Source organism: Polyodon spathula, chromosome 2 (genome assembly GCF_017654505.1).
Source record: "Polyodon spathula isolate WHYD16114869_AA chromosome 2, ASM1765450v1, whole genome shotgun sequence".
In the NCBI taxonomy this organism is placed as follows: Eukaryota; Metazoa; Chordata; class Actinopteri; order Acipenseriformes; family Polyodontidae; genus Polyodon; species Polyodon spathula.
Genome location: NC_054535.1, coordinates 52765989 through 52791704, shown reverse-complemented (window position 1 = coordinate 52791704; position 25716 = coordinate 52765989). Strand labels below are relative to the sequence as shown.

At 38.3% G+C, this 25716-nt stretch overlaps 1 protein-coding gene across 3 annotated transcripts in view; it reads left to right on the top strand.

The window, feature by feature from the left end:
* LOC121298178 (circadian locomoter output cycles protein kaput-like) overlaps window positions 1-25716 on the top strand; it is a 72228-nt gene that overhangs the window by 36702 nt on the left and 9810 nt on the right. For 2 of the 3 annotated variants that reach the window (XM_041225110.1, XM_041225119.1), the window contains 15 exons: window positions 123-271; window positions 522-613; window positions 1037-1126; window positions 1504-1624; window positions 2369-2482; window positions 4565-4683; window positions 5016-5098; window positions 5436-5542; window positions 18400-18547; window positions 18994-19069; window positions 19568-19700; window positions 19945-20048; window positions 20584-20679; window positions 21023-21181; window positions 21672-21890. In XM_041225110.1, coding sequence (XP_041081044.1) covers window positions 123-271; window positions 522-613; window positions 1037-1126; window positions 1504-1624; window positions 2369-2482; window positions 4565-4683; window positions 5016-5098; window positions 5436-5542; window positions 18400-18547; window positions 18994-19069; window positions 19568-19700; window positions 19945-20048; window positions 20584-20679; window positions 21023-21181; window positions 21672-21890 — 1810 coding nt within the window. The remainder of the gene's footprint in view (window positions 1-122; window positions 272-521; window positions 614-1036; window positions 1127-1503; window positions 1625-2368; window positions 2483-4564; window positions 4684-5015; window positions 5099-5435; window positions 5543-18399; window positions 18548-18993; window positions 19070-19567; window positions 19701-19944; window positions 20049-20583; window positions 20680-21022; window positions 21182-21671; window positions 21891-25716) is intronic. The other variant, XM_041225128.1, reaches the window with a different exon arrangement.

The window sequence follows — 25716 nt, the reverse complement described above, 5'->3', positions numbered from 1 at the left end:
TGTTTGAATAACCTAAACCAGGGGTACATCTTGCCAAATTACGCATTAACATTTTTTAATACCGTGTATATATGGGCTGCTTTGGGGATTTATTCACTAAATTATTGTTTGTTTCCTTTCAGGGTTTCCAGAAACAAATCTGAAAAGAAACGCAGAGATCAGTTTAATGTCCTCATCAAAGAGCTTGGCTCCATGCTCCCGGGTAACACCCGGAAGATGGACAAATCAACAATACTGCAGAAGAGCATCGACTTTCTACGCAAGCACAAAGGTACCTGTTACCGTCATAACTGTTTTATTTATTCGTGATGACTTTGCAAGAAAGCAGAATAGTCATGTGAGTGTTCAGAAACATTTTTATTTTTCTGTTTAGTTAAAACCTTGATGTGAATGTATGCGCTGTACTACATGTAGCAGAGAACATTTGTTTCCTAACCAGACTGATAACACTGTATATTAAATAATACATTTTATGCAACCATAACTGAATCTTTTTTGTATTTATTTTTTTTTTATTGTAGAAATTGCTGCACAGTCAGAGACAAGTGAAATACGACAAGACTGGAAGCCTTCATTCCTTAGTAATGAGGAGTTTACACAGTTAATGCTAGAAGTGAGTGTGTAACAGGGAATGTATTAAATCTACAGCCCACAAGAAGTGCTTTTAGCAGTGCCAAAAATAGCAAGTCAAATATACTGTAGGTTTGAGCTCATCACAGCTTACTTTTTGTGGTGACTGCATTGAACCATGATGGCTTGGTTTTGGTCAAATATTGAAGCGCTTGCTTCACAGCATTGGCATTGAAAAAAGAAAATGATTCACTAATTGTTAAATATCAATTAAGTATTAGAACAATATCATCTAGGCCTACGTGTATGATTAATGATTATTTAGTGTCCAATGTCCAAAGCCCGTTGTACAGGATAGTACATTATGATATTCCTACCAAGCTCCAAGATGCAAATAAATTAGAAAGAGACTTGCGCGACATGTAAAATCTGTCTTTAACTACATGCTTTTTTGCATTATCTGCAGGCACTTGATGGATTCTTTCTAGCAATAATGACGGATGGAAATATAATTTATGTTTCAGAAAGTGTTACCTCCTTACTTGAACACTTACCTGTGAGTATAAAAATGAGTATATTTATGATTTTATTAGTGTGCGCATTATATTATAGTTATTTAAATCAGCACAGAGATATTTATAATCTATTTTTATATTGGATCTTGAAAGTACAAACTATAGTGGCTTCAAGTAGCTTTTATTTTGTAATAATCCATATATGTTTAAAGCTGTTTCTGTTTCCTCCTTGTGCTGCACTTGGGAGCATTGCCAGTGTGTTTGTGTAATAGCGAATTATGTAGCTCCTCTATGTATTCGCCAGTAGATCTAGAAGTCAGAGCACTGTTGCAAGTGGAGTTGTATTCTCTGTAACAAATTGCATGCTCAGTATGTGTAGAAAACAATGTGTTTTAATAATCAAATAATTGTATTTCAGTCTGATCTCTTGGATCAGAACCTGTTAAATTTTCTCCCAGTGGGCGAACATTCAGAGATATATAAAGTTCTCTCTACTCAAATGCTGGAAGGGGAGACTCTGACTCCAGAATACTTAAAGAGTAAGTACTTTTTAAATCTATTGTTGTTGTAATTATAATAATACAGTCTGTGCCATTTTGTCAGGATGCCTCGGCAGAAGTAAACATATCCCGACTTAGCGGCTGTCCCAATGAAACGAGAGGCATTTGAAATGACCTTAGTCACACTTTTTTGTTTCTAAATGAAAAGAAAAATAATGACATTACCTCAAATAATGGATACATGTTAAATACAGAATTTAAAATGAGTCATTTTTTGTACATTTTTTATTCTTAAACAAAATGAATCGCTCTTTTTTATTTCTACATGAAATGAAAAAGGCAGTGAAGCACCTGTGATGTTGACACGGCAACTTTCTTTGCATCAGCAGCAAGCCACAGGAGACAACAACTCCTCCAAGAGTTTAATGTGGTTTACACAATTATGCAAGTCCCAACATAACCACGTACTCTGTGCACTGTGCTACATAAACCTGTCTTGCTCTGAAAAGCGATCTCCGTTAATCATTTGAAAATACTGTAGCCCAATTAAACTAAGTGACGTCCCAATCAAACAACATAAATAGCATTGGGAAGAACCATCTCCCAGAGTTGTATCCCATTTAAGCAGAAATCTCAATTCATCATTATCCCGATTAGGCGACACTAACTGAAATAATAGATTTTAAAAGTTTAATCAATTACCATTTGTACTGATGTGTAATTACGATATCCAACATCTTATGTTGGAATGTAATGTTCATTTCCTGCCTTTTTGTTTTTCAGCAAAAAATCAGTTAGAATTTTGTTGCCATATGCTAAGAGGAACAGTAGATCCTAAGGAAATGCCTGTATATGAATATGTAAAATTCATAGGAAATTTCAAGTCTTTGAATAATGGTAAGTAAATATAGTCTGTTCAACCATGTTTACATGTATGGTCTATTTATATTTAGTAGTTTTCTACTGTGAATGATGTTCTTCAGTATGGTACAGTGTACTGGCAATGAATATGTTAATCCCTACATATATTTCTTGTGGTGGCCATTATTTAATCAGATATTTTAGTAATTGGTGTCCTTTTGAAGGAAGCCAGCCTTCTTTTAAACTATAATGTGATCCAATGCCTCGTTTGCATTGCTATCTTGGATTAATATCAGTACATACAGCCATTTCCAGTCAGATTAAGGGTACTTGATTATATTTGCAAATATTACTGAATAAATGTTACATTTTATAATGGTTTTTAAAACGTATATACACTGAACAAAAATGTAAATGCAACGTGCAACCATTTCAAAGATTTTATTGAGTTACAGTTCATATAAGAAAATCATTCAAATAAATTCATTAGGCCCTAATCTATGGATTTCTTATGACTGGGAATACAGATATGCATCTGTTGGTCACAGATACCTTAAAAATAAATAAATAAATAAATAAATAAAGGTAGGGGCATGGATCAGAAAACCAGTCAGTATCTGATGTGATCACCATTTGCCTCATGCAGCGCGACACATCTCCTTCACATAGAGTTGATCAGGCTGTTGATTTTGGCCTGTGGAATATTGTCCCACTCCTCTTCAATGGCTTATCGAAGTTGCTGGATATTGGCGGGAACTGGAACACGCTGTCGTACATGTCGATCCAGAGCATCCCAAACATGCTCAATGGGTGACATGTCTGGTGAGTATGCAGGTCATGGAAGAACTGGGACATTTTCAGCTTCCAGGAATTGTGTACAGAGCCTTGCGACATGGGGCCTGCATTATCATGCTGAAACATGAGGTGATGGCGGCGGATGAATGGCACGACAGTGGGCCTCAGGATCTCGTCACGGTATCTCTGTGCATTCAGATTGCCATCGATAAAATGCAATTGTGTTCGTTGTCCGTAGCTTTTGCCTGCCCATAACCATAACCCCCCGCCACCTTGGGGCACTCTGTTCACAAGGTTGACATCCGCAAACCGCTCGCCCACACAACGCCATACGTGCTATCTGCCATCTGGCCAGTACGTGCTATCTGCCATCTGGCCAGTACAGAAACCGGGATTCCTCCGTGAAGAGCACACTTCTCCAGCGTGCCAGTGGCCATCGAAGGTGAGCATTTCCCCCCTGAAGTCGGTTACAACGCCAAACTGCAGTCAGGTCAAGACCCTGATGAGGACGACGAGCATGCAGATGAGGTTCCATGAGACGGTTTCTGACAGTTTGTGCAGAAATTCTTTGTTTATGCAAACCCACAGTTTCATCAGCTGTCCAGGTGGCTGGTCTCAGACGATCCCGCAGGAGAAGCAGCCGGATGTGGAGGTCCTGGGCTGGTATGGTTACACGTGGTCTGCAGTTGTGAGGCTGGTTGGACGTACTGCCAAATTCTCTAAAACAACCTTGGAGGCGGCTTATGGTAGAGAAATGAACATTCAATTCTCTGGCAACAGCTCTGGTGGATATTCCTGCAGTCAGCATGCTAATTGCACGCTCCCTCAAAACTTGACACATCTGAGGCATTGTGTTGTGTGACAAAACTGCACATTTTAAAGTGGCCTTTTACTGTCCCCGGCACAAGGTGCACCTGTGTAATGATCATGCTGTTTAATCAGCTTCTTGATATGCCTCGCCTGTCAGATGGATGGATTATCTTGGCAAAAGAGAAATGCTCACTAACAGGGATGTAAACAAATTCGTGCACAAAATTTGAGAGAAATAAGCTTTTTGTGCGTCTGGGATCTTTTATTTCAGCTCATGAAAACATGGGACCAACACTTTACATGTTGTGTTTATATTTTTGTTCAGTGTATATATATTTTTCAGAGTCATGGAACAGATTATAAGAAAGGGTATATTTCAGCGATGCTCTGAAGCATATAACTTTGTAAATTGCAGTACTTATCAGAACATAGACATCCTCATGATGTACGTGAATAAAGAAAAGGTAGTCTTTAAAATAATAAATAATTAAATCTCTCCTGTCATTTTTGTAGTGACGACTTCCACACGAAATGGCTTTGAAGGAGTTATACAAAGGTCCTTAAGGCCACCATATAAAGACAGAGTGTGTTTCATAGCAACCGTGAGATTAGCTAAACCCCAGTTTATTAAGGTAAGTCACCAATTTAAAAAAGTGTTACTTGTTCCTTATGTCGGCTCATTAGAATCCAAACAATATCCTAAATTGGGTACTGGGTCGTTACCATGGCATTGGAGTGCAGAGCGAGCCATGCTTGAAAGGCTTAAACGTCTCTCACATAGGTATCTAAACAAAACATTTTGTAATATTGAGTTTGTTAATTTAATAGCCTCGAGCCTTTGACATCTGTATGTGTAATTTGTACTGGTAGCTACTCTAGCTGAGTTCTGTTGGCCAATGGTAAATACATATTGCGTTACAATAATTAGGTGCAATGGTGCTATTTTCTTTTTTATTTTACATAGGAAATGTGCACAGTGGAAGAACTTAATGAAGAATTCACATCACGACATAGCTTAGAGTGGAAGTTTTTATTCTTGGATCACAGGTATGTTTTGTACAATTATAGTACTCCTTGGATGTATTTCCAGCATGGCATTTGGCACAAAACATACCAGTATGGCACAATTCTTCACAGTGAAGGGCAGATTAACTTGTACCACTTCATATATGATACATCTGTTACTTATGTTTAACTGTGAAATGTAAAATGGAGAGAGGAAGATTTAGCATGAAAAGGTTTCATGTGAACTATCTGTTAGCTGTTCTGCATTTGCACACGCCTATATACAGTTTTAGTTTCTCTCATTGTCATTCATGTCACCTCGTATTTTACTTTTTTAAATCTTTTTTAAATTACTTTTTATTTCTTCTATTTAATCAAGGGCACCACCAATAATTGGATATTTACCATTTGAAGTTCTTGGCACGTCTGGCTACGATTACTACCATGTGGATGACCTGGAAACTTTAGCAAAATGCCACGAACACTGTAAGTTGACACAGCAGAACATGGCACATGCATGGTATTTAAATGATTGAAATTTCCGATCATCACAATGAAGCCTGCCCATGATTGTGTACTGTACAGAAACTGGTTCTGTTGATTTGGAAATAACTTGTCTGAAATTATATATGTATATTTTCTTTAGTGAGGCTATGTGGCAAAGTCCCCCACCTCTGGTCTATTTATTTGTGTTGCATGTTGCGTGTAGTGTGCTAATGTTGGTGTATTGTAGTTGGTACATGGGATAATATGGGTTATAAACACGAGTGATTTAAAATGTGTATTTGTATTTAGGCACGAGGATTGCACAGCACTTCACGTGCATGTAAAATGTAATATGCGAGCATGGAAAATTGCACTAAGTAAATTCACGTGCAGTTGTACCGAGACTCCAATTGAATGACTGATTACACCGTGTAACAATTTTTTTTTTTTTTTTTGGTTCCTGGGTAGTAAGTGTTATTTCCTAATTGCTTATGCCTCAAAAGTATAGAAAATGGCTATTATTCCCCACAAACTTTGCTTTTGTGACCAGGATAGTGATATTTTGAAATTTACCTATTTTCCAGAACATTCCAGGTAGATTCAGTGCTGAGTAAACTTGGAGTAACTTCTAGAACTTTCCAGTAATATAAATAGTAGTATAAATACAGGGGCCTTAAGCCCACCAGTTCAGTTTAGTTCCAGCTGCCTAAGTGGATACATATCTGCATTTTTTTGAGATGGCATCAAGAGGCTGCAATGGTGGCATTCCTGATGGGTCTCCAAGGCGGTTTTACCAAGTTTCCCTGCTATCTTTGCCTTTGGGACAGCAGGGACACCAAGGCACACTACCACAGGCGGGCCTGGCCACAGCGGACCGAATTCTCTGTGGGGAGGAACAACGTCAAGTGGGAGCCACTGGTGGACCCCTGGAAGGTGCTGATGCCACCACTGCACATCAAATTGGGCCTTATGAAACAATTTGTCAGAGCTCTAGATAAGGAGTCGGCAGCCTTCAAGTACCTTCAAGACTTCTTCCCTAAGCTGTCTGAAGCAAAGGTCAAAGCCAGTGTCTTCGTCGGACCACAGATAAAGAAGATCCTGGAGTGCAATGAATTCCCCAAGAAGCTCACTAGTAAGGAGAAAGTGGCTTGGAACAGCTTTGTCGCAGTGGTTCGGGGCTTCCTGGGCAATCACAAGGCCGAAAACTATGTGGAGCTGGTTGAGACTCTGGTGAAGAACTACGGCACAATGGGCTGTAGGATGTCCCTCAAAGTCCATATCCTTGATGCTGATCTTGATAAATTCAAGGAGAACATGGGAGCGTACTCGGAGAAGCAAGGCGAGCGCTTCCACCAGGATATACTGGACTTTGAACGACGCTACCAAGGACAGTATAACGAGAACATGATGGGAGACTACATTTGGGGGCTGATTCGTGAAAGTGATTTACAGTATAATCGTAAATCTCGAAAAACTACTCACTTCTAAATCTTTTGTAGTCATTTGTGTATTACTTTAGTATAAATACATGTTAATTTGGATTCATATGTTGTTTTTTTCTTTATGTGAATGAAAAGACCGTTTTCTCATTGGAAATAGGTACATTTCAAAATATCACTGTCCTGGTCACAAAAGCAAAGTTTGTGGGGAATAATAGCCATTTTCTATACTTTTGAGGCATAAGCAATTAGGAAATAACGCTTACTACCCAGGAACAAAAACTGTGTTACATAGTGTTAGCAATCGAGTCTCGGTACAGCTGCATAAAAGCAGCATGTATTCACTTACCCGGGGTTGTGTCTTCGGTGAGTGGAGAACGGGTGTGGAAAAGGAGAAAGTAAAAACTAAAGTAAATAATTGATTTAAACTCACCGTGTTTGTCTGTCTGTTTAGTGTTAGTACATTTTGTTTGTCTGTTCGTTCTGGCTACTGTGCTGTTTTATTTTACAAAGTGTTTTTTCGTTTGTTCAACCTTTTATTTTCTGTTTTATTGATTAAACTGCACAACAGTGCAATTCACATTTTTTACCTGGCAATACTGAGTGTTTCTTCCGGGTCTGATGTCACCACACACGCCATCCTGTTAGATGGTCAATGTGTTTGATTCAGAACAAACCACCATTTCTTATTTTTGTTTGTTTTAAATATGTCAACAGAGTTTACTGACCTTTTTGTTTCTGAAGAACAAAAAATAAAACTGTAAAGCTGTAAATACAACCAAGGTGTGTGTGTGTGTGTGTGTGTGTGTGTGTGTGTGTGTGTGTATGTATTTACCATGCCAGTTATAGGCCTACTGGCAAAATGGCCACGAGACAGTTGGTGCTTAACACACACTGAATTATTTTGACACGCTTTAATTTCATGACTATAGTCATGATGACGTTCCTTGTCATATCTCAACTGTCCAATCGCCAGTCTTGTTTTTTACATTGGGCCATAGCCATGACTATGGTGAATGTCCCCATGTAATTGGTTTATGTCTGCAGAGGGTAGGACACACCTCACCCGCGTTCAATGGGGAATGGTATTGGCACTTAACTATTTCAAACGTCTGTATCTCCCATTCCACATGTCCAAAAGTGAAACAAGTCATATGAAAGCTAAAACTGGGAACAACTAGTCGTCTTTATTTTTTTTAATTGTTATTTAAAAAAAACGAGGGGGCTTCCGAGTGGCGCATCCAGTAAAGGCGCTCTGCGTGGATGTGCCCTATAGCCTGGAGATCGCAAGTCCGAATCTAGTCTATGTCACTGCCAACTGTGACCAGGAATTCCTAGGGCGTGGCACACAGTTGGCCCAGTGCCACCCGGGGGGAGGGAGGGCTAGGTCGGCCAGAGTGTCCTCGATTCACCGTGCACCAGTGACCCCTATGGTCTGGCCGGGCGCCTGCGGGCTTGCCTGTAAGCTGCCTAGAGCTGCGTTGTCCTCCGATGCTGTCACTCTGGGTGGCTGAATGGTGAGGCTGCAGAGTGTAAAGAGGCAGACGGCTGATGATACACGCTTCGGAGGACAGCATGTGTTCGTCTTCGCCCCTCCCGAGTCAGCGCAGGGGTGGTAACGGTGAGCTGAGCCTAAAAATAGTTGTACACGACTAAACTGGGGATAAAATAATGAAAATAATAATTGCCGTGACTAAACTTTAAAAAAGAAAAAAAAACGTTATCCGCTTTTTAAAAAATACTTTTCGGAATGCCCCTCCCCGGCTGTGTGTGTTTGTGTATGATTGCAGGAGATGAGGATTGAGACAAGATACTGAACAGATATTTGAGATCCCCCTTATTTTTTTTTTACTGTTATTTTATTATTATATTCAGTTTTATTTGATGTCCTGTTTTGAAAATGTTTTCCGGGCAGAGGTGGAAGTAATCCAAATGACCTGCCCACATCTGATTCCTATTTAGGTTTCGTGTCAATATGATCATTATTTTTTTTATTATTCTTATTAGTTTGGCTATGCTTTCTTTGTTTCTGTGTGTGTTAAAGCAATGGGTAATTATTTCGCTGTAGTCATTTCTGTTTTTTATTGGTAGGAGGTTTTTATTTATTTATTTTTATTACCAGTGCAGTATTCGCAAGTTTCTTTTTGAATTACAAAAAAAAATAACTACTCAACATTTTGTGTGGCAGGATATTATGTTTCCAGTTTCAGTTGTCTTACAGCTGGTCTGCATTTGCCATTTCGGCTCTTTTTTGTAAATAAAATACACTCATCACAAAACCTTGTAGCTCTGCAACTGCACAAGCTATTTCAGTTCTGATTTCTGATTTGAAATCCTTGTAAAGTTGCACATCTCCTACCTGCTTAATGCCTTTCTGTTGATATATTGTGGTTTAATTTCTGATTTACATATACATATCCTAACTCCGACAACGTCGAAAAAAAAACAGGTAGGGAGCGCAAATATTCTTGCTCGCCCAGGCGCTAAAATACCTTGTTACGGCTCTGACTACAACATTATTCTAGTCCCTGTCCGTTTAACAGTGCATGCTTGCATTTGTCAGTGACTTTTATAGGTATTCATCTGCACGCCTCTTGTCCTTGTTACAGAGTCAGTACCATTCGCTTCCAGTACCAGGGCTGGTAGTGACCCGTTTTCAGTACCAGGGCACTCCAGTCAGTACCAGAGCCGGTACCGTTCGATACCAGAGCCTGTACCAATGACCTGGTCGGTACCAGTCAGTGCCAGAGCCAGTACTAGTGACCTTTATTGGTACCAAGGTCGGTACCAGTCATCTGGTTCATACCAGAATTGGTAGCAGTGACCCGGTTAGGTTTGGTCCAGTTTGACACCAAGACTGTTACCAGTGCTCCATTTTTGTGTACTCTGTGTAAACAACAGTTTTCAGCACCAATCAGTTTAGTATCTGTTCTTGTGCGCATACATTGTACGGCTGAACTCTTTTTTTCAACCTTGCACCATGCCTGGGTTTCACCCTTGTGTTGGTTGCAAGAGAAACGTTCCAGCAGAGGATAAGCATGACAGATTCCCATTGCCTGGGAAGGGAACATTCAGAGGGAGCAGTTAAAGACCGCAGCTCTTGCTCTCATTTTGCTAAGAGAACACTGGAAAGCAGGCTAACCTGCTGTTCCAGGTACCGCTCTGCATTTCTGACACCGGCTCAGAATGACTCACCCCATTTGTCCCCTGCAGTGAGAAGCATTTTAAAGCCATGAACCAGCAGCAGTCCCTTTTGACGGAGCTGCAGGGATGTTCTCCCGTTGTCTCATTCTCCAGGATTCAGGCACCTTTGCCTGACCCACAACCAGCACAGGAGGATGCCTTGTCCCTTGCTGCATCTGTGGACATGGACACCTAAGAATTAATCTTCCCATCCAAGGACACGGAATCAGATATCTTGGCTCCCACCGGAGGAGCTCACCTCCCTTATCAGACATGCTGTTGGACAGTTTGTATAGGGTGCAGATAAGCTGGGTCTTGCCCAGTTTCCTCTTGTTGAGGCTTCCATGCCTAATCTAGTTTTGCTGCAAAGGTACGTTTCATGTCCCAGTAGCAATGCTGTGTCACTGAGATAATGCAGAAAAAGGCCTATGTAGCCTCAGTATTTTGCACTCCACTTGGTAGCTGTAGTAGCATACTGGTGGCTTACCAGTCCATGCTGCTACAATCTCTGTCCTCTGACCATAGGCCCTCGCCCCTCCAGTTGGACAAGCTGAGCCTGGTCAACAACCAACTGCTCCAGTTGTCTAAGTACAATGGTCAGATGTTGCCTGCATTAGTGGCGGTAAGAAGGCAGCTCTGGCTCACAAGCAGCAGCTGCAGCCGCAAGTGCGAGCCTCTACAAGCCAGCAGCCCTAGAGATTTGCTGCCACATGTCCAGGGCCTGTTCTAACAGGCCCACCTGGATTATTGGCGATCATGCACCACGAACACTTGAATGTCAAAACGGGATGTCTTATCACTGTTTGGAGGCTCTCTCGTGGTGGAAACAACCATCTCATCTGTGCTTGGGCACAGCTCTGGGCTGTATCACGAGGAGAGAGGTGTTGACTAGAGATGCTTCCAGCCTAGGTTGGGGTCGCTGTCTGGAATGGTTTATGGGTACAGGGATTGTGGGTCTCCACATAAGTGTTGTGCATCTTTTCGGGGAGATACAAGGGAGACACATGTTGATCTGTGTAGAGAACACCACAGTGCTGGCTTGCAGCAACCACCAGCGGGGGTCTCCAGTCTCTGTATCAATCGTGTTGCCTGGTAGCTTTTGCTATGGGCTCACGAGCACATGCTTTTAGTAAAAGCAGTTCACCTGCCAGGGGTGAGGAACTGGGCAGCGGACCTCCTCTCGAGAGGGAGTCCTCACAGTTCAGAAACGGCGACTTCATCCAGGGGTTGTGAAACTCATCTGGGAGTCCACCTATTGTCCCCACTGGTATTCCCTAGTGGAGAACGGCCATCTGCTTGGCATAGACGTGCTGGCCCACAGATGGCCTAGGACACTGCTCTATGCTTTCCAACCATTACTAGTGCTTCCACTGTGCATGGTGAAGATCAGGCAAGAGTTGGCTCGAATGCCCCTAGTAGCCTCAATGTGGCCCATCAGAACCTGGTTTTCGACACTGGCACAGCTCTTGTTCGGTCAGCCTTGGGAGCTGCTGGTCCATCGTGATCTGCTAAGCCAGGCGTGGGGGACTCTGTGGCATACAGCTGTGCAGCTTTGGGTCTGGCCCCTGAACGAAGACATTTTGAGCTGGCTTGGGTTATCTGACAAAGTTACTGAGACTTGACCCCACGACTTGCCCCATGGCAGATATACTGCAATTTCTGCAGGACCTTTTTGATGAAGGGAAATCTCCCTCCACACTTAAGGTCTACCTGGCAGCTATGTTGGCTTTCCATATGGTTTATTTGTTTCAGGTCTAAATTCCACGGACAAGCCCTGTCTAAACAACGGCTGTCAAGGTGGATTACAGACACAGTGAAGATTGCATACGATCTAGCCAATCTGCCCCCACCAGAAAAGGTCACTGGTCACTCCACAAGAGGCCTTGTGACCTTCTGTGCGTTATTCCAGGGCGCATCTGAATACAGACATTTGCAATGCTGCAGTATGGGCCACACCTCCATAGTTTTACCAGTTTCTACCAACTAAATGTCATAGATCAGCAAAACCCTGGTTTTGGGACCAGAGTGTTAAGAGCAGCCACTCCATTCTGTTTTTTAAAATGTGTTCCACTTTAAGTCCTGGGGTAATTTAGCCATACACCCTTTTTTGGACTTTTGGTTTGAATTGCTGAAGTTGCTCAGTGTAACCGTGCAGTATTCCCTCTCTGTACTGTGGACTATATGCCATGGACCTTTATCGGTCATCGGCCAGAATGCTGAAGGCAGTTTATCTTCCTTTTTATTGTTATTGTTGTTGTTATTTATTTCTTAGCAGACGCCCTTACCGTGACAACTTGCAGTTGTATACAAAGTTCAGCACATCTGCCGGTGCTGCAAGTCCTTCAGTTGCAATGGCTTGGGTATTGTATCCCATTAGGTTATTGCTACATTTCTTAGTTGAAGGAGAACATTAGGTTATTATCATAACCCAGGTTCCTTGAAATAGAAATGTAACCATTACCCTTCAAGATCGCTACATTCACTCCATTGCAGCAGGCCTATAAAAGGGGGTGTTGAGTTTAGTGCGTCACTCATCTTTATCTCTTGGGGGCAGAGGTGGCTGACGCACACAGGGCTCTTAAAGGAGTAGTTCTGATGTAAGTGCTCAGGTAATTCATGCTTTAAGAAATTATATCCATATCGGTAATGGTTATATTTCTACTTCAGAGAACCACGGGCTAACGTCTACTTTCATTGTACATTGCCCTTGGCATCAATGAGATTTAAATATTATAATGAAAGTGTTGGAATTGGATTTCATGCTGTTGTGGCATGTGGTGTATCTGCTTATCAAAGAAAGTGCTATACAGTAGCTTCAATAATGCTAGGTGTGTACTCCAAAGTCAAATCTGTGAGGTTTTTACATCTCCTAAACTTAGGCTTGTTTTATTATAACAGTCTTTTAATGTTGTTTTTTTTTTTTTTGTAGAATAAATTGTATACCTTTTTTTTTTATAAAGCATAGCATATTAATAATAGTATTGCAAAGAAATTGCATATTCAACATAATTAAAATAAATATTCAGCATATATGTTGTGAAATATAAAACTAGGCTTCTGATCAATAAACTGTATTACTGTAAAATCAAATTGCTAAATATTCCTATGAAAAAAACAACTATATTAGAAATATCAAAAAATCACATCCGTCCAGAATTGATCACATTATTTAAACCAGGTTTTTCATGATTATCTGTGCTTTTAACTGTATAAACTTGTCTATAAACACTTAATATTTCATTATATGATATTTGTACTTGTATAAGCTTATAATCATAATGAAATGCATTCAAAATTTTAATTTTTAAATGAAAATGTAAATCTTGTCAATTTCAATGAAATGGTTACCCAAAGCAAGGGGATTTCAGTCTAGCATGTTACCTAATTAACCTTTTGTCACCAATTATTGTTAACAGGTGAGGGTCCATGATTACTATAAATATAGGTAGCATAGGCACAAGTTTGTCATTCCTGAATGTAAGGGAGCAGAAAATGGCAAAATATGCTCAGTTAAGCAAAGAAAAATGACTTTTTTTAGTCTGTAATTACTTTAAGAAATGAAGGTCAATCTTTAAGACAAATCGCAAGAACTAAATACAAGCCCAGCTAATTGCTACTACAAGTACAGATGTTTCAGCGTCAACTGTTCAGAGGAGATTGCGTGAAGCTGGCCTGACTGGAAGAATTGCTGCAAAGAAACCATTGTTAAGAGTGCAGAATAAGAGGAAGAGACTTGCCTGGACCAACACAGAAACTGGACGTTTGAGGAGTGGAAGAGTTGCTGGTGACAGAGCTGGTGATCTTTACCAAGTCCATGGCAAGCTCAACCAGCATGGCTATCATAGCATACTTCAGAGGCATGCCATTCCATCAGGATTACAGCTAGTTGGGGAGTCCTTCATTCTTTAGCAAGATAATGTCCTGAAACACACCTCAAAGTTGTGCAAGAACTATCTGGCGAAGGAGGAAAGTGAAGGACAACTCAATCTAATGACCTGGCCTGCCCAGTCTCCAGACCTCAATCCCATAGAACTTGTATGGGACGAACTGGACAGAAGAGTCAAAGCAAAGCTATCCACAAGTGCCCTACATCTCTGGGAATTGCTGCAGAAGAGCTGGGAAGACATGTCGGATGATTTCCTGTTAATAATTGATAATCGAATGCCTTGTGTTTATGAGGCTGTTATTAAGGCAAAGGGTGGCTATTTTGAGGAATCCAAGATTTAGAGACAATTTTCAATTTTCTTGAACATTGTTTTGATAGGCCTTATGTTTTGTTTTGTATATTGTAACATGTGTTTTCATTTTCAAGTATTTACAGAAATGATGTAAAACATTGTAAATTATGAAAAAAACCTAGTTTCCAGCAAGTGTACTCAAACTTGACTGGTTGTGTGTGTATAGAAAGTCTACACCCCCTTGAACTTTTTTCACATTTTTTTGTGTCAGTGCCTCAGTTTCATGCATTTAAATGAGGATTTTTTTTTCCACTTATCTACACACCAGACTCCACTCTGTTAAAGTTAGTTATATATTAAAAATACAAAACTGAAAGATCATAATTGGATAAGTCTCCACGCCCCGAGTTAATAGTTAGTAGAAGCACCTTTAGCAGCAGTTACAGCTGTGAGTCTGTTGGGATAGATTTCTACCAACTTTGCACACCTAGATTTGTCAATATTTGACCATTCTTTACAAAACTGTTCAAGCTCTGTCAAGTTCCTTGGGGAGCGTTGATGGGCAGCAATCTTCAGGTCCCCTCCCATCTATCTCTCTGTAATTTATTTGTTTGTAAGTGACCTTATTTCTAATAAATTATTACATTAAACATTTTTGTTTATTCTTTTACATCCTTTAAAAATATTCAGTGATGACAATACTGGACATTGTAATCTGGGACCAGATTAATTGACGTGAGTTTCTAATTTAAGTATATACAATCTGGAATCACCACCCTGCAATGTATACTGTTCTATCTGATTACTTTTTGTTATAGTCAGTATTCATTGATAAAGGGTTTTTTGTTTGAATTTAAGTTGTGAATTTCCCCAAATCAAGTCTGATTCTTTTTTTTTTTTTTTTTTTTTTTTTTTTTTTTTATTACCCCAAATTAATTGAGAAATTCTTTGCTTGGGGTAGTGAAGAGGAATTTTTAGGGGGATCATGTAAAGAAGATATGCTATTATAGGAAAATCCCCATCTTAATAACTTGTATCCTCCCCCAAAGGGAACATTTTAATTTAACCCAATTTTCTAGTTTGATTTACATTTTTGCTAAAATTGGATGGAATTTTAGTCATTGTGGATAGTGATAACCAGATATAATACCATCTTTCAGACCAATAAAATTATATTTGCTATAAACTGAAAAAGCTTGGAAATTAAAAACGTATCAATACATTTATTAAAGTCTCCAGTGTTGTAAGAGTAAGTTACTGTAAAAATTAATATTCATTATGAATCTACTGATTTTGTTTCTGCAGTATATTGTTTGTTTTTGATCTGAATGCAGAAATAAAAGATGTTTCTTTGACATGCTTAATAGAATTAGAGAACAATTTTACCTGACTTTTCCCCAAAAAAGTGATAACTTCTGTATAATAAATCTGTATAATTTATGTAAAATACTGCTTTAGTATTTAGAAGATTATTATTGAGTTCAAACTTTTTCTTTACTTGTTCGGAATAGTTATTTGAAGATCAGCCTTGAATTTCCCATCAATGTTTTTGATTTCCACCTCCAAATCAGATATGAGAGGGGATGGTTCTGTATTTGTATTAATGTTAGTATTAATATTATCTTGTCATATGAGGTAGGTGCTCAGTTTCATAGTTAATGTAATGGAGACATCTTGGTCTGATAATGCAATTTGTTGAATTGAGGTACTTAAAAGTAAATTCCCTTACAGATAGATGAAGGGTTCTCCAGCAATCCATGAGACCAGTCTCTTCACACAGTACATTAACAGGATTTATACTGTATGTGGTGAAGTGGTTTTTGTACTTGATACAAGCGATCAATACGTGCATTAAAAGTAGTGTTGAAATCCTCTGCTATAATTACAGGTTTTGCCCCAAGTTACATATTTCTTTTGAACGGTTTACAAAGAATGAATTATTTGTTAGGTGTGTAAATATTAGCTACAGTTTTAATTGCGATCAACAACTCCCCTAGATATAGAAATAAGGCAAGATACGAATATGTGACCCACCCATCTGTATTTCAGTTTGAGAGACTCCTCCTCAGTGAAATGTCTCTTGCAGAAGGGCAGTCCCTTTTTTTTTTCTTCTTCTTAATAGGATTTCATTTGAGTACGTTTTACTGGGCTGTAAATACTGTTAACATTCCAATAAATTGCTTTTAACACAAACAAATAATCTGTTATCGAACCATTTTCTATTCTTAATGCTACTGTTGTATCCAAAAGATATCTTCACGCTTAAACAGCAATTGTATATAGATTCACAAACTGGAATTTTAACTTGACTGTAATATGTAGAAAGTAAACATTGTACATACAGTATGTACATACAGAAATTCAATGGAAAAGCTTACATTTACAAAATAAGTTGACGTGGAACTGCCAGCTGAACAACATGCAGCCACACTAAAAAATAAACTAAGAATAAATTGTCTTGACCACATCTCAGTGTGGGTAAAGAGATACGTAGCGGGGAGTATGTAATGCAAAACATTCAATAGTTAAGGGTTTGTCCAATTAATTTAATATTTGAAGGAAATAACTTAGTATGTGTATCATTTATATTGTAACCATTTTAAGAGCATGTAAATTATGAAACATTAAATTAATCCGTTATTTTTAGTCTAAATTCAGGAAATACAATATCTTAAATATTTTTATTAGAAATATACAGAATATATACATATCAAGTTAAGATTCCAGTAACTAATTAGTGATAATTAGATTGAGTAACCTATGCTAAATATTACTATGTTTACATTATTATGTTTTCTTGAGAGGAATAGCCTTTCTGTCAGTCAATAGTTTAAACTACATCGCTTTCAACTCCACACTCTCTGACTTAAATGTGTACCAAATAAACTTTTCAGCTTCCTGGACCATTTTGAAGAGATAACCCTTACTGTTGCAGAGCCAAGCTGGGTAAATCATGCCTCACTTTTGTACCCTTTATTTTTTCTTTCACCTGGTTAAACTCTATTCTTTTGCACCAAACTTCAGCTGAAAAGTCTCCACAGAATGACATTTGGTTTGCCTTTTATTTCAGTGTTGATCTTTGTTGAGCCGGTCATATTATTTTCTGTTTGTCTTTATGCCAAAGTAATTTGGCAATGTCTTGGGAACTCGAAGCCTACCTGCTTCTCTGTTTCAATTCTGTGCTTTCATTCCATTTTGAATGAAGTTCTGTTAACGACTGAATCTTTTCAGAAAATGCTTGTCAGGAGTCGTTAAATTCTGTACAGGCAGTACCTTCACTTCCCTCAACAAAACCAACACCACTTATATTTTTCCGACTAGCTCTGTTCTGAAAATCTTCGTTTCTCTTTTAATTGCTTTACCTGTTGGTTTACGTTTACACCAACTGAGACCTGTTTCCTTATTGCGTCTTCTGCGTAGGATATTCGATATTGAGCTGCTTCTATTTCTGGGGACTTATCCTTGTAGATTGGTTTTAATTTCCATATTATTAAGTTCTCCAACATCAAAGGTTTTTCAACTCCTCCAATATTGCTTCATTGCTGATTTTGATTTTTTTAAATTGTATTTTATTATTTGTTTTCCTATTCTCACCTTTGCTTTGGTGGTGATATCGGCAGCACTTGGCTTTTCTGGGTCTTCATATTGAGACACTTTATTCTCACCACTGTTATTCATAGGTAGATAATGTTTTCTGATGAAATTTGGTAGTTTTCCCTTAATATTATAAAAATTATACAGGCTCTCAATCCCTGCCTCCGTCCTCCTCAAAGCATCCTACAACCCCATCAATCTTTTAATTTGTGTTATTTCTCTTTTGACATCTAATAATGTTTATTACTGTGTATTTGTTATTTACTGTTACAGTTAATGCTTCAATTTTCTTGCGATATCCATTGCCGTGTGACTGAAAATACTGTAGGATCTTGCAATGCCCATGGCATAAGAGATGTTGTGCCAGTCGTGTACAAGTAGTGTAATCTTTCAGGACAATTGGTTCCCAGCAATGTCTAGATAGTATACCAAATTGACTGTGGCCATTCTTTTTGTTTTCTAGTAATGCAGTATGGGAAGGGGAAATCATGTTACTACAGATTCTTGACCAAAGGACAGCAGTGGATTTGGCTTCAGACCCACTACTATATCACTTACCACCAGTGGAACTCCAGACCTGAGTTCATTGTCTGTACACACACTGTAGTAAGGTAAAGGGAACTATATAATACAATTGTAATTATACTTTGTACACCTCTTCAAAATTCAGAAATACCCTTTTAATACTTTAGTCATTTTTTGTCAATTGACAGAGTGAATATGGTTGACCTTCTCATATTTTAGTTGCCAATGTTTTAGAGAATATAGATGGAATGAGTTACTATTTTGTGCTCTGAAGCACTTTGGCAGGAGCTAACTATTTTAAGCAAACCTCTGCTTTTGACAGATTTTACAGCTGATTTTAAGGAACTGGTGTGATAAGCATACTGTAATACCGCTGCACAGTCTACAGTTTCAGATGCTTGTCCTAAGGCCTTCATTGCACAGCAAAAACTTTCCCCATCTCACTTCCTCTCAATAAGCCTCAGGAATACTTCCCAGAACCATTTTTGAAGGCACATAATGATCTGAGCCACATTTTCTATGTGTTGTACAGCTATGATGAGGTAAGAGCAGAACGAAGAAGAGAGCTTGGGATTGAAGAGACTCCACAGGAGGTGGCTGCAGATAAGGTGACCCAGTTTTAGACTTGCTTTTGTAACTTGCATTTCAATGTAGTCTTCAGCTCAAAACAGCAGTATGAGTTTCATTATTCTGGTGAAATCCCTCTGTTACGATCACATGCGAGTAAAATGCTCTCAAATAGATGGAATACAATAGAAATACAAAAAGACTTAATTGTTTTTCTTAGTGTTGGTCTTTATTGACATGGTCACAAGGACTTGCTGTCGTTATTCAATGAATTTTACTGGTCAAGGTGTTACAACTGTTACTGTATTAGAATAATGTAAAGGTAATTGTATGCAAAGGTAAAGACATTTTTCAAGAAGAATAAAATATTAATGTGTTCAGCAATAATCTACTGAATAACTGTACTGCAATTATTGTAAGTCAGTTGTTGCTAGTTTTATTCTTCAAAAAAATGTTTGCTTTTACATATGCTTGAACAAATTGGTAACTAATAGTTAAGACACAGACACTTATAAAGAAATTATTGTATGTGTGTACAGTGTCAAGATTCCCAGCTGAACACTGTCAGTCTAAAGGAGGCTCTGGAAAGGTTTGATCACAGTAGGACTCCTTCAGCCTCCTCAAGGAGTTCACGGAAGTCCTCATCACACACTGCAGTGTCTGACCCGATTTGTAAGTATTGTAGACTTGCCGCATGGATGTTCATAGAATGTTTTATTAAAAACAGTACTGTAATCTGTTTAATTTGATTTAATGAATATGTAAAAGTTTACATGTAGGTTACTTCTAATAAAAGAATATGTTGTGTACAAAAAACATTTTCATCTTAGTACATATATAAGCACTTAACACCATAAGGTTGTATTCTGCATTGACAAGACTAATGTGTGTTTTTTTTTTTTTTTTTTTGATTAAGCAACCCCCACAAAGCTACAAACAGAAACCAGCACACCCCCACGGCAGTCTATGGCTTCAGCAGTTGAAATGACTTCACAGAGAAGGTCATCAGTAAGCAGCCAGGTAAGGATCAAAGCTGTTACATTTTGCACATCATCTTTACAGGAACATAAGAAATGTTGGGAATGATACTAATCAAGGCTCATCCTTCATTTCTCCAAAAAAATTATGTTCTGTGAGTTTTAGCTGTACTTCACTGTTCAATACAATTAATATGGACAGTGTATGTTATCTGGGTTAACTGCTTTCTTTGGGCTGTATATAAAGAAAAAAGATAACAATCGTACTGATAACATATAGCGTATATTTCTTTAATTATTAGTGAAGAATACAATGAGTGAGTTCTGTATATATCTGCAAATGTAATACATTTATAATACAGATATAGTGGTGTTTAAATAATTTAAAACATTCAAAATACTGTTATAGTGGAGTTTAAAGAATGTTACGAAACCTGCAGCATATTTACTTTTTTAATGACTGTATTTTGTAATAAGTGTTTGATCACAGAATGTCCCTAGGAAGACAATTACTTAAAGTAGACCATTGTACTTCACGTCTTTAAAATCTGTTCCTTCCTTTTTTTCTCTTTCACCAGCAGTCAATGAGTTCTCAAAGCACTGGCCAGGCTATGGCCCCACCCATGATGACCCAGCAGCCTGCAACTCTACAGATTCCACCCAGCATTTCACAGGTGAGTACATGGCATGTATTTATACACTGGTCAGCACAATAGGGGGATTCATACCCACGGGGTTCACTGAAAAGAAAGACTTTACATTTTATGTCACTAGCCTTCAGTCTTGATAAGGAATATGTTTGTGTATTCTTTGTCAATACTTTTAACATGTATGGTACTTTAAGTGGCTGTGACTACTATTTCTGCTGCCTATGGCTACATTAACTAACTTTTTTTTTTTTTTTTTTTTTTTAGAACTTTATGATTTTATGTTTTCTGCTAGGCAAAACTGGTATTAAATAATACGCACAAAACATAACCTACATCATTATGTGACCTTACATTAACTTGTGTTTAGCCTATGTTGCAGTTCTCCGCCCAGCTTGGAGCAATGCAGCATCTCAAAGATCAACTGGAACAGAGGACACGGATGATCGAAGCAAACATACAGAGACAGCAAGACGAGTTACGAAAGATTCAGGAGCAGCTCCAAATGGTTCAGGGACAAGGACTACAGGTGAGTCATAATATACTGACTGTTGGCCAGCCCCCCAGTTTTGGCATAGGTACAAAGTGATTGTCCCAGGTTATCATGTAATTGGTTCCTTTCTTTTTTGCTTACTGGCTGTATTGATTCAAATGATTTTTTTTTTCTGAGAAACAGGTTGACAAGGTGATTAAGTTCCTTTTTTATTTTGTGCCTTTCTATTGATGGTACCAGAGGTTTAACATGAGGAGACAGTTGATTTTATTCCAATATAAACCTATAAGAATGATAAATAACAAACTAAAGTTGAACACATTCATTGGAACCAATTTTTTATTTTTATGTAAATCGCACAGCTGTCACAGTATATGATGTACTGTAGAGTTTCTTGGCGTGCTACGCATTATATTGATCTGGATGACTTTACAAACCATCCTCACTTGCTGTTGTATGTATGGCTTAGTTAAAACTTGTTTTATCTTTTTTTTTTTTTTTTTTTTTTTTTTTAATATCTTTTAAGATGTTTCTGCAGCAGCCTGCTGGTGGGCTAAACTTTGGTTCTGTGCAGCTTTCTAGTGGAAATCCACCTACAGTGCAGCAGGTCAACTCCATCGCAATGCAGGGACAAGTCATTCCAGCAAGTCCAATCCAAGGAGGCATGGGCACGGGTCATATTGCCACACAGCATGTCATACAGCAGCAGCCTTTACTAAGAGAGCAAAACACCACACTAACACCGGTGAGTTTCCAGGAACGTGTCTCAATGACCATCACTCAAGTAAAACTTCATTAGGGAACTTTTTTAAAGTTTCTTGACAGTTCTTTGGTAAGTAGAAGATTTTTTCGCAGTGCTCTTTTGGCCAGTTTAACCTATAGAGAGAGAGAGAAGTCGGCACGGGTAGAAAAAATGGAACCGGGAACCCTCTGTGAAAAATACCTGGATACCTGTGTCTTTTTCGGGTAATGATTTAAAAAAAAAAAAAAAAAAAAAATCCACATATTAATGTTTTAAGTGCGTGATACATATTTAAATGCTATATATTACACATACAAATAATAATAATAAACATCTCTCTTCATGCTGCGGAATTCTTTGCGACATCTATTGGCTATATTCCGCTGTTGTTGCTGTTTTAAAACATGGCATCTAAGCAAAACAGCATTGTGTAAAATTTCTTTGCAAAAGTAGGAGAAAACGGAATCTGCAAACTCTGCCAAGAAAATATTTCATTCAAAGGAGGAAGCACTAGCACACTTGCTTAATGTGCTCCACAATTCTTCTTTATTTAACCCAAAAGAAAATAGGTATAGTGTGTGAGTAATTTTTTTCTCATACTGATTTAATTGTGTACTTTGCACCTTGGAGTGTGTGTGCATTCCGTATTGGAAAACACATGGTTATTATTAATGGATCACAGTGTTATCACTGACATAAGCCCAACAGGCTATTGTTTTCTTTCCTATTTAGTTCCTGAAAATACAGTGCAGTGAAAAAGTATTTGCCCCCTGTCTGATTTTCTGCATTTTTGCACATTTTTCACATTGAATTTGGTCAGATCTTTTTCTGGGTTGTAGTAGTATATAGAGGGAGTCTGAGAGAAAACAATGACACCAAAATTTGGTGGTGCTTTCATTTGTTTGGTGTACAAGGTAATCAAACATGCAATCTTTAGGTGTGAAAAAGCCATTGTCTCCTAGATAATTCAACCCAATTAAAGGGATAATTAAGGTCAGCTGTTTGAATACTTTGGTTAACAATCAGGCCTGATTTGGGCCAGCCCTGCCCAATATAAATCTGACTAACTTTGGCCCTTACCATCAGAGTGAAGTTGTCAGTACACAGGTTCTAGAGGCACATCATGCCACAATTAAAAGAAATTCCTGAAGACCTCCGGGAAAAAAAGTTGTTGATGCCTATCAGTCTGGAAAGGGTTTCTAAGGCTCTGGGGCTCCACTAAACCACAGTCCAAATTGACCAAATGGAGAAAGTTTGGGATAGTAGTGAATCTTCCCAGGAGTAGCCGTCCTGCCAAAATTTCTCCAAGAGCAAGGCGTAAAATCGTCCAGGAAGTCACAAAGAACCCTACAACAACACATAGGTATCTGCAGGCCTTGGCTAAGGTCAGTGTTCATGACTCCACCATCAGAAAGACACTGGGCAAAAATGGGATTCATGTCAGAGTAGCAAGGCGGAAACCACTGCTCACTAAGAAGAACATGAATGCTCGTCTCAAGTTTGCCAAAAAAGCACCTGGATGATCCTCAAGAGTTCTAGAACAATGTTCTATGGACAGATGAGTCAAAAGTGGAACTTTTTGGCCAACATGGGCCCTGCTATGTCTGGCGAAAACCAAACGCTGCATTTCACAGTAAGAACTTCATACCAGCGATCAAGCATGGTGGTGGTAGTGTCATGATTTGTGGATGCTTTGCTTCAGGACCTGGACTACTTGACAGCATTGAAGGAACCATGAATTCTGCTCTGTATCAGAGAATTCTATAGAAGAATGTCAGGCCATCCGTCCGTGAGCTGAAGCTGAAGCACAGCTGGGTCATGCAGCAAGACAATAAAACACACAAGCAAGTCTACATCAGAATGGTTGAAGAACAAGAAATTTAAAGTTTTGGAATGGTCTAGTCAAAGTCCATACCTAAACCCCATCGAGATGTTGTGGCAGGACCTGAAACGAGAGTTTGTGCTTGGCAAGGTTATACCCACAAATGTCACTGAGTTGAAGCAGTTCTGAATGAAGGAGTGGGCCACAATTCCTCCACGGCGCTGTAAGAGACTGATCAATAACTACAGGAAGTGTTTGGTTGCAGTAATTGATGCTAAAGGTAGCATAACCAGTTATTGAGTTTAAGGGGGCAATTACTTTTTCACACGGGGGCATTAAGTGTTGCATAACTTTCTTTAATAATTTAATAATAATTTCTTTAATAAATTCACAAAATAAGTATAAAAAATAATGTGTTATCAGGGTCCCTTTTATCTAATATTAGATTTTGGTTGAAGATCTGATAACATTCAGTATCACAAATATGCAAAAATGCAGAAAATCAGACAGGGGACAAATATTTTTTCATGGCACTGTAGCTGCCACAGTTCTTATTATTGAGGTACACTTGCCGCTCGCTGTGTTGTTGTTTTCTGTAAAACCTTGATATCCTGTCAGATAAGAAAAGGCTCAATGCAAAGCTTGTTTTAACATTGTCTTTATTATGCCGACCAGAGACCCAGTAACAGAATAAAATTGTCAAAGAACTTTTTTGACCTTTGGGTCTTTAAATTCTATCCAAATTAATAACGATACCCATTTTTTCTATACAAGAGTGGTCTGGGTCAGGTAATTTAAAACGGGTCCATTTAACTGATAACAAAATCTAATAGATTAAACATGTGTCCACTTGAAAATCGCATGCAGTCTGGGAGATCTGAAACTTAAAGTAAAACAGTATAAATATTTATTAAGACAAAAGAGGTGGACGTTCACGACAAGGTAGGGCATCCCGTGCGTACAAACCGGGACTTGACAGTGTTTGTGTTTTTATATGTAACATTTTTATATTTTTTAATTCGGGGTCCCGGGGCCAATATCGTTATAGCCAAGGTCCATAATACCAGCAATATTTTAACACATCACACACACACACACACACACTCTGATGTGTCATTCTATACAATTACATTTGTTGATATTACATGTAAACCAACAGAAATGTACAATATTATTTGTCCTTGTGTGTATAATAAACAGGAACACACAGCGTGGCATCCGAGTTGCGCAACTGTATCGCACCCTTGCTCAACTATTGGTTTTGTTGTTTTCTAAAGGAATTCATATTAACATTCCTCCAATTAACATTATAACATCTATTTTGAAAGTTTTTATAAATCATAAAGTGTCGCGACGATTATAGACTATCATTCAGAAATCAGGTTTTGCTAGTCTCTAGTCCTTTTATTTCCAAAAATTAATGATTCAGATAAATATTAGACAGTTAACACTGTTTTATAGTTATAATTTGACACAAATTGTTAAATAAAATATTTAACTGTATTTTCCTAGGTGTGCAACTCTTAAGTTGATAAAGGTTTCAATGTTAAAACTGGAAATTCAGTCATCAAGACAAGATTTTAAGTATTAAGACTATAACATACCTGTAATCTACATAAAGAATAAGGTTTTGATGATCTAGGATCAAAACAAAAATTAACCAAAAAAAAAAAAAAGTCAAAATAATAATTCAAGTTTCAAAATGATGCATGAAAGCATTTAGCTAACTCAGGGAGGTGGATTAACATGTGTTAGCCACATTTAATAACCCTATTAGAATGTGAATCCTTGTTTAGAAAACAAATGTGTTTTTTTTTTTTTTTTTTTTTTTTTTTAACAGACAGCTGAGCACACGGAAATAATTGTTGTAAGTTGTACTTTTCTGGAGTTTTTTTTTTGCATGCAAGGCAAAGGAAGTAAATGCAGCTATCAGGACAAAGCTGATTAATGAAGAGAAACAGCTTGCAAGGAGTGTCACGTTATTAATACATTAATAAACAAATTTTT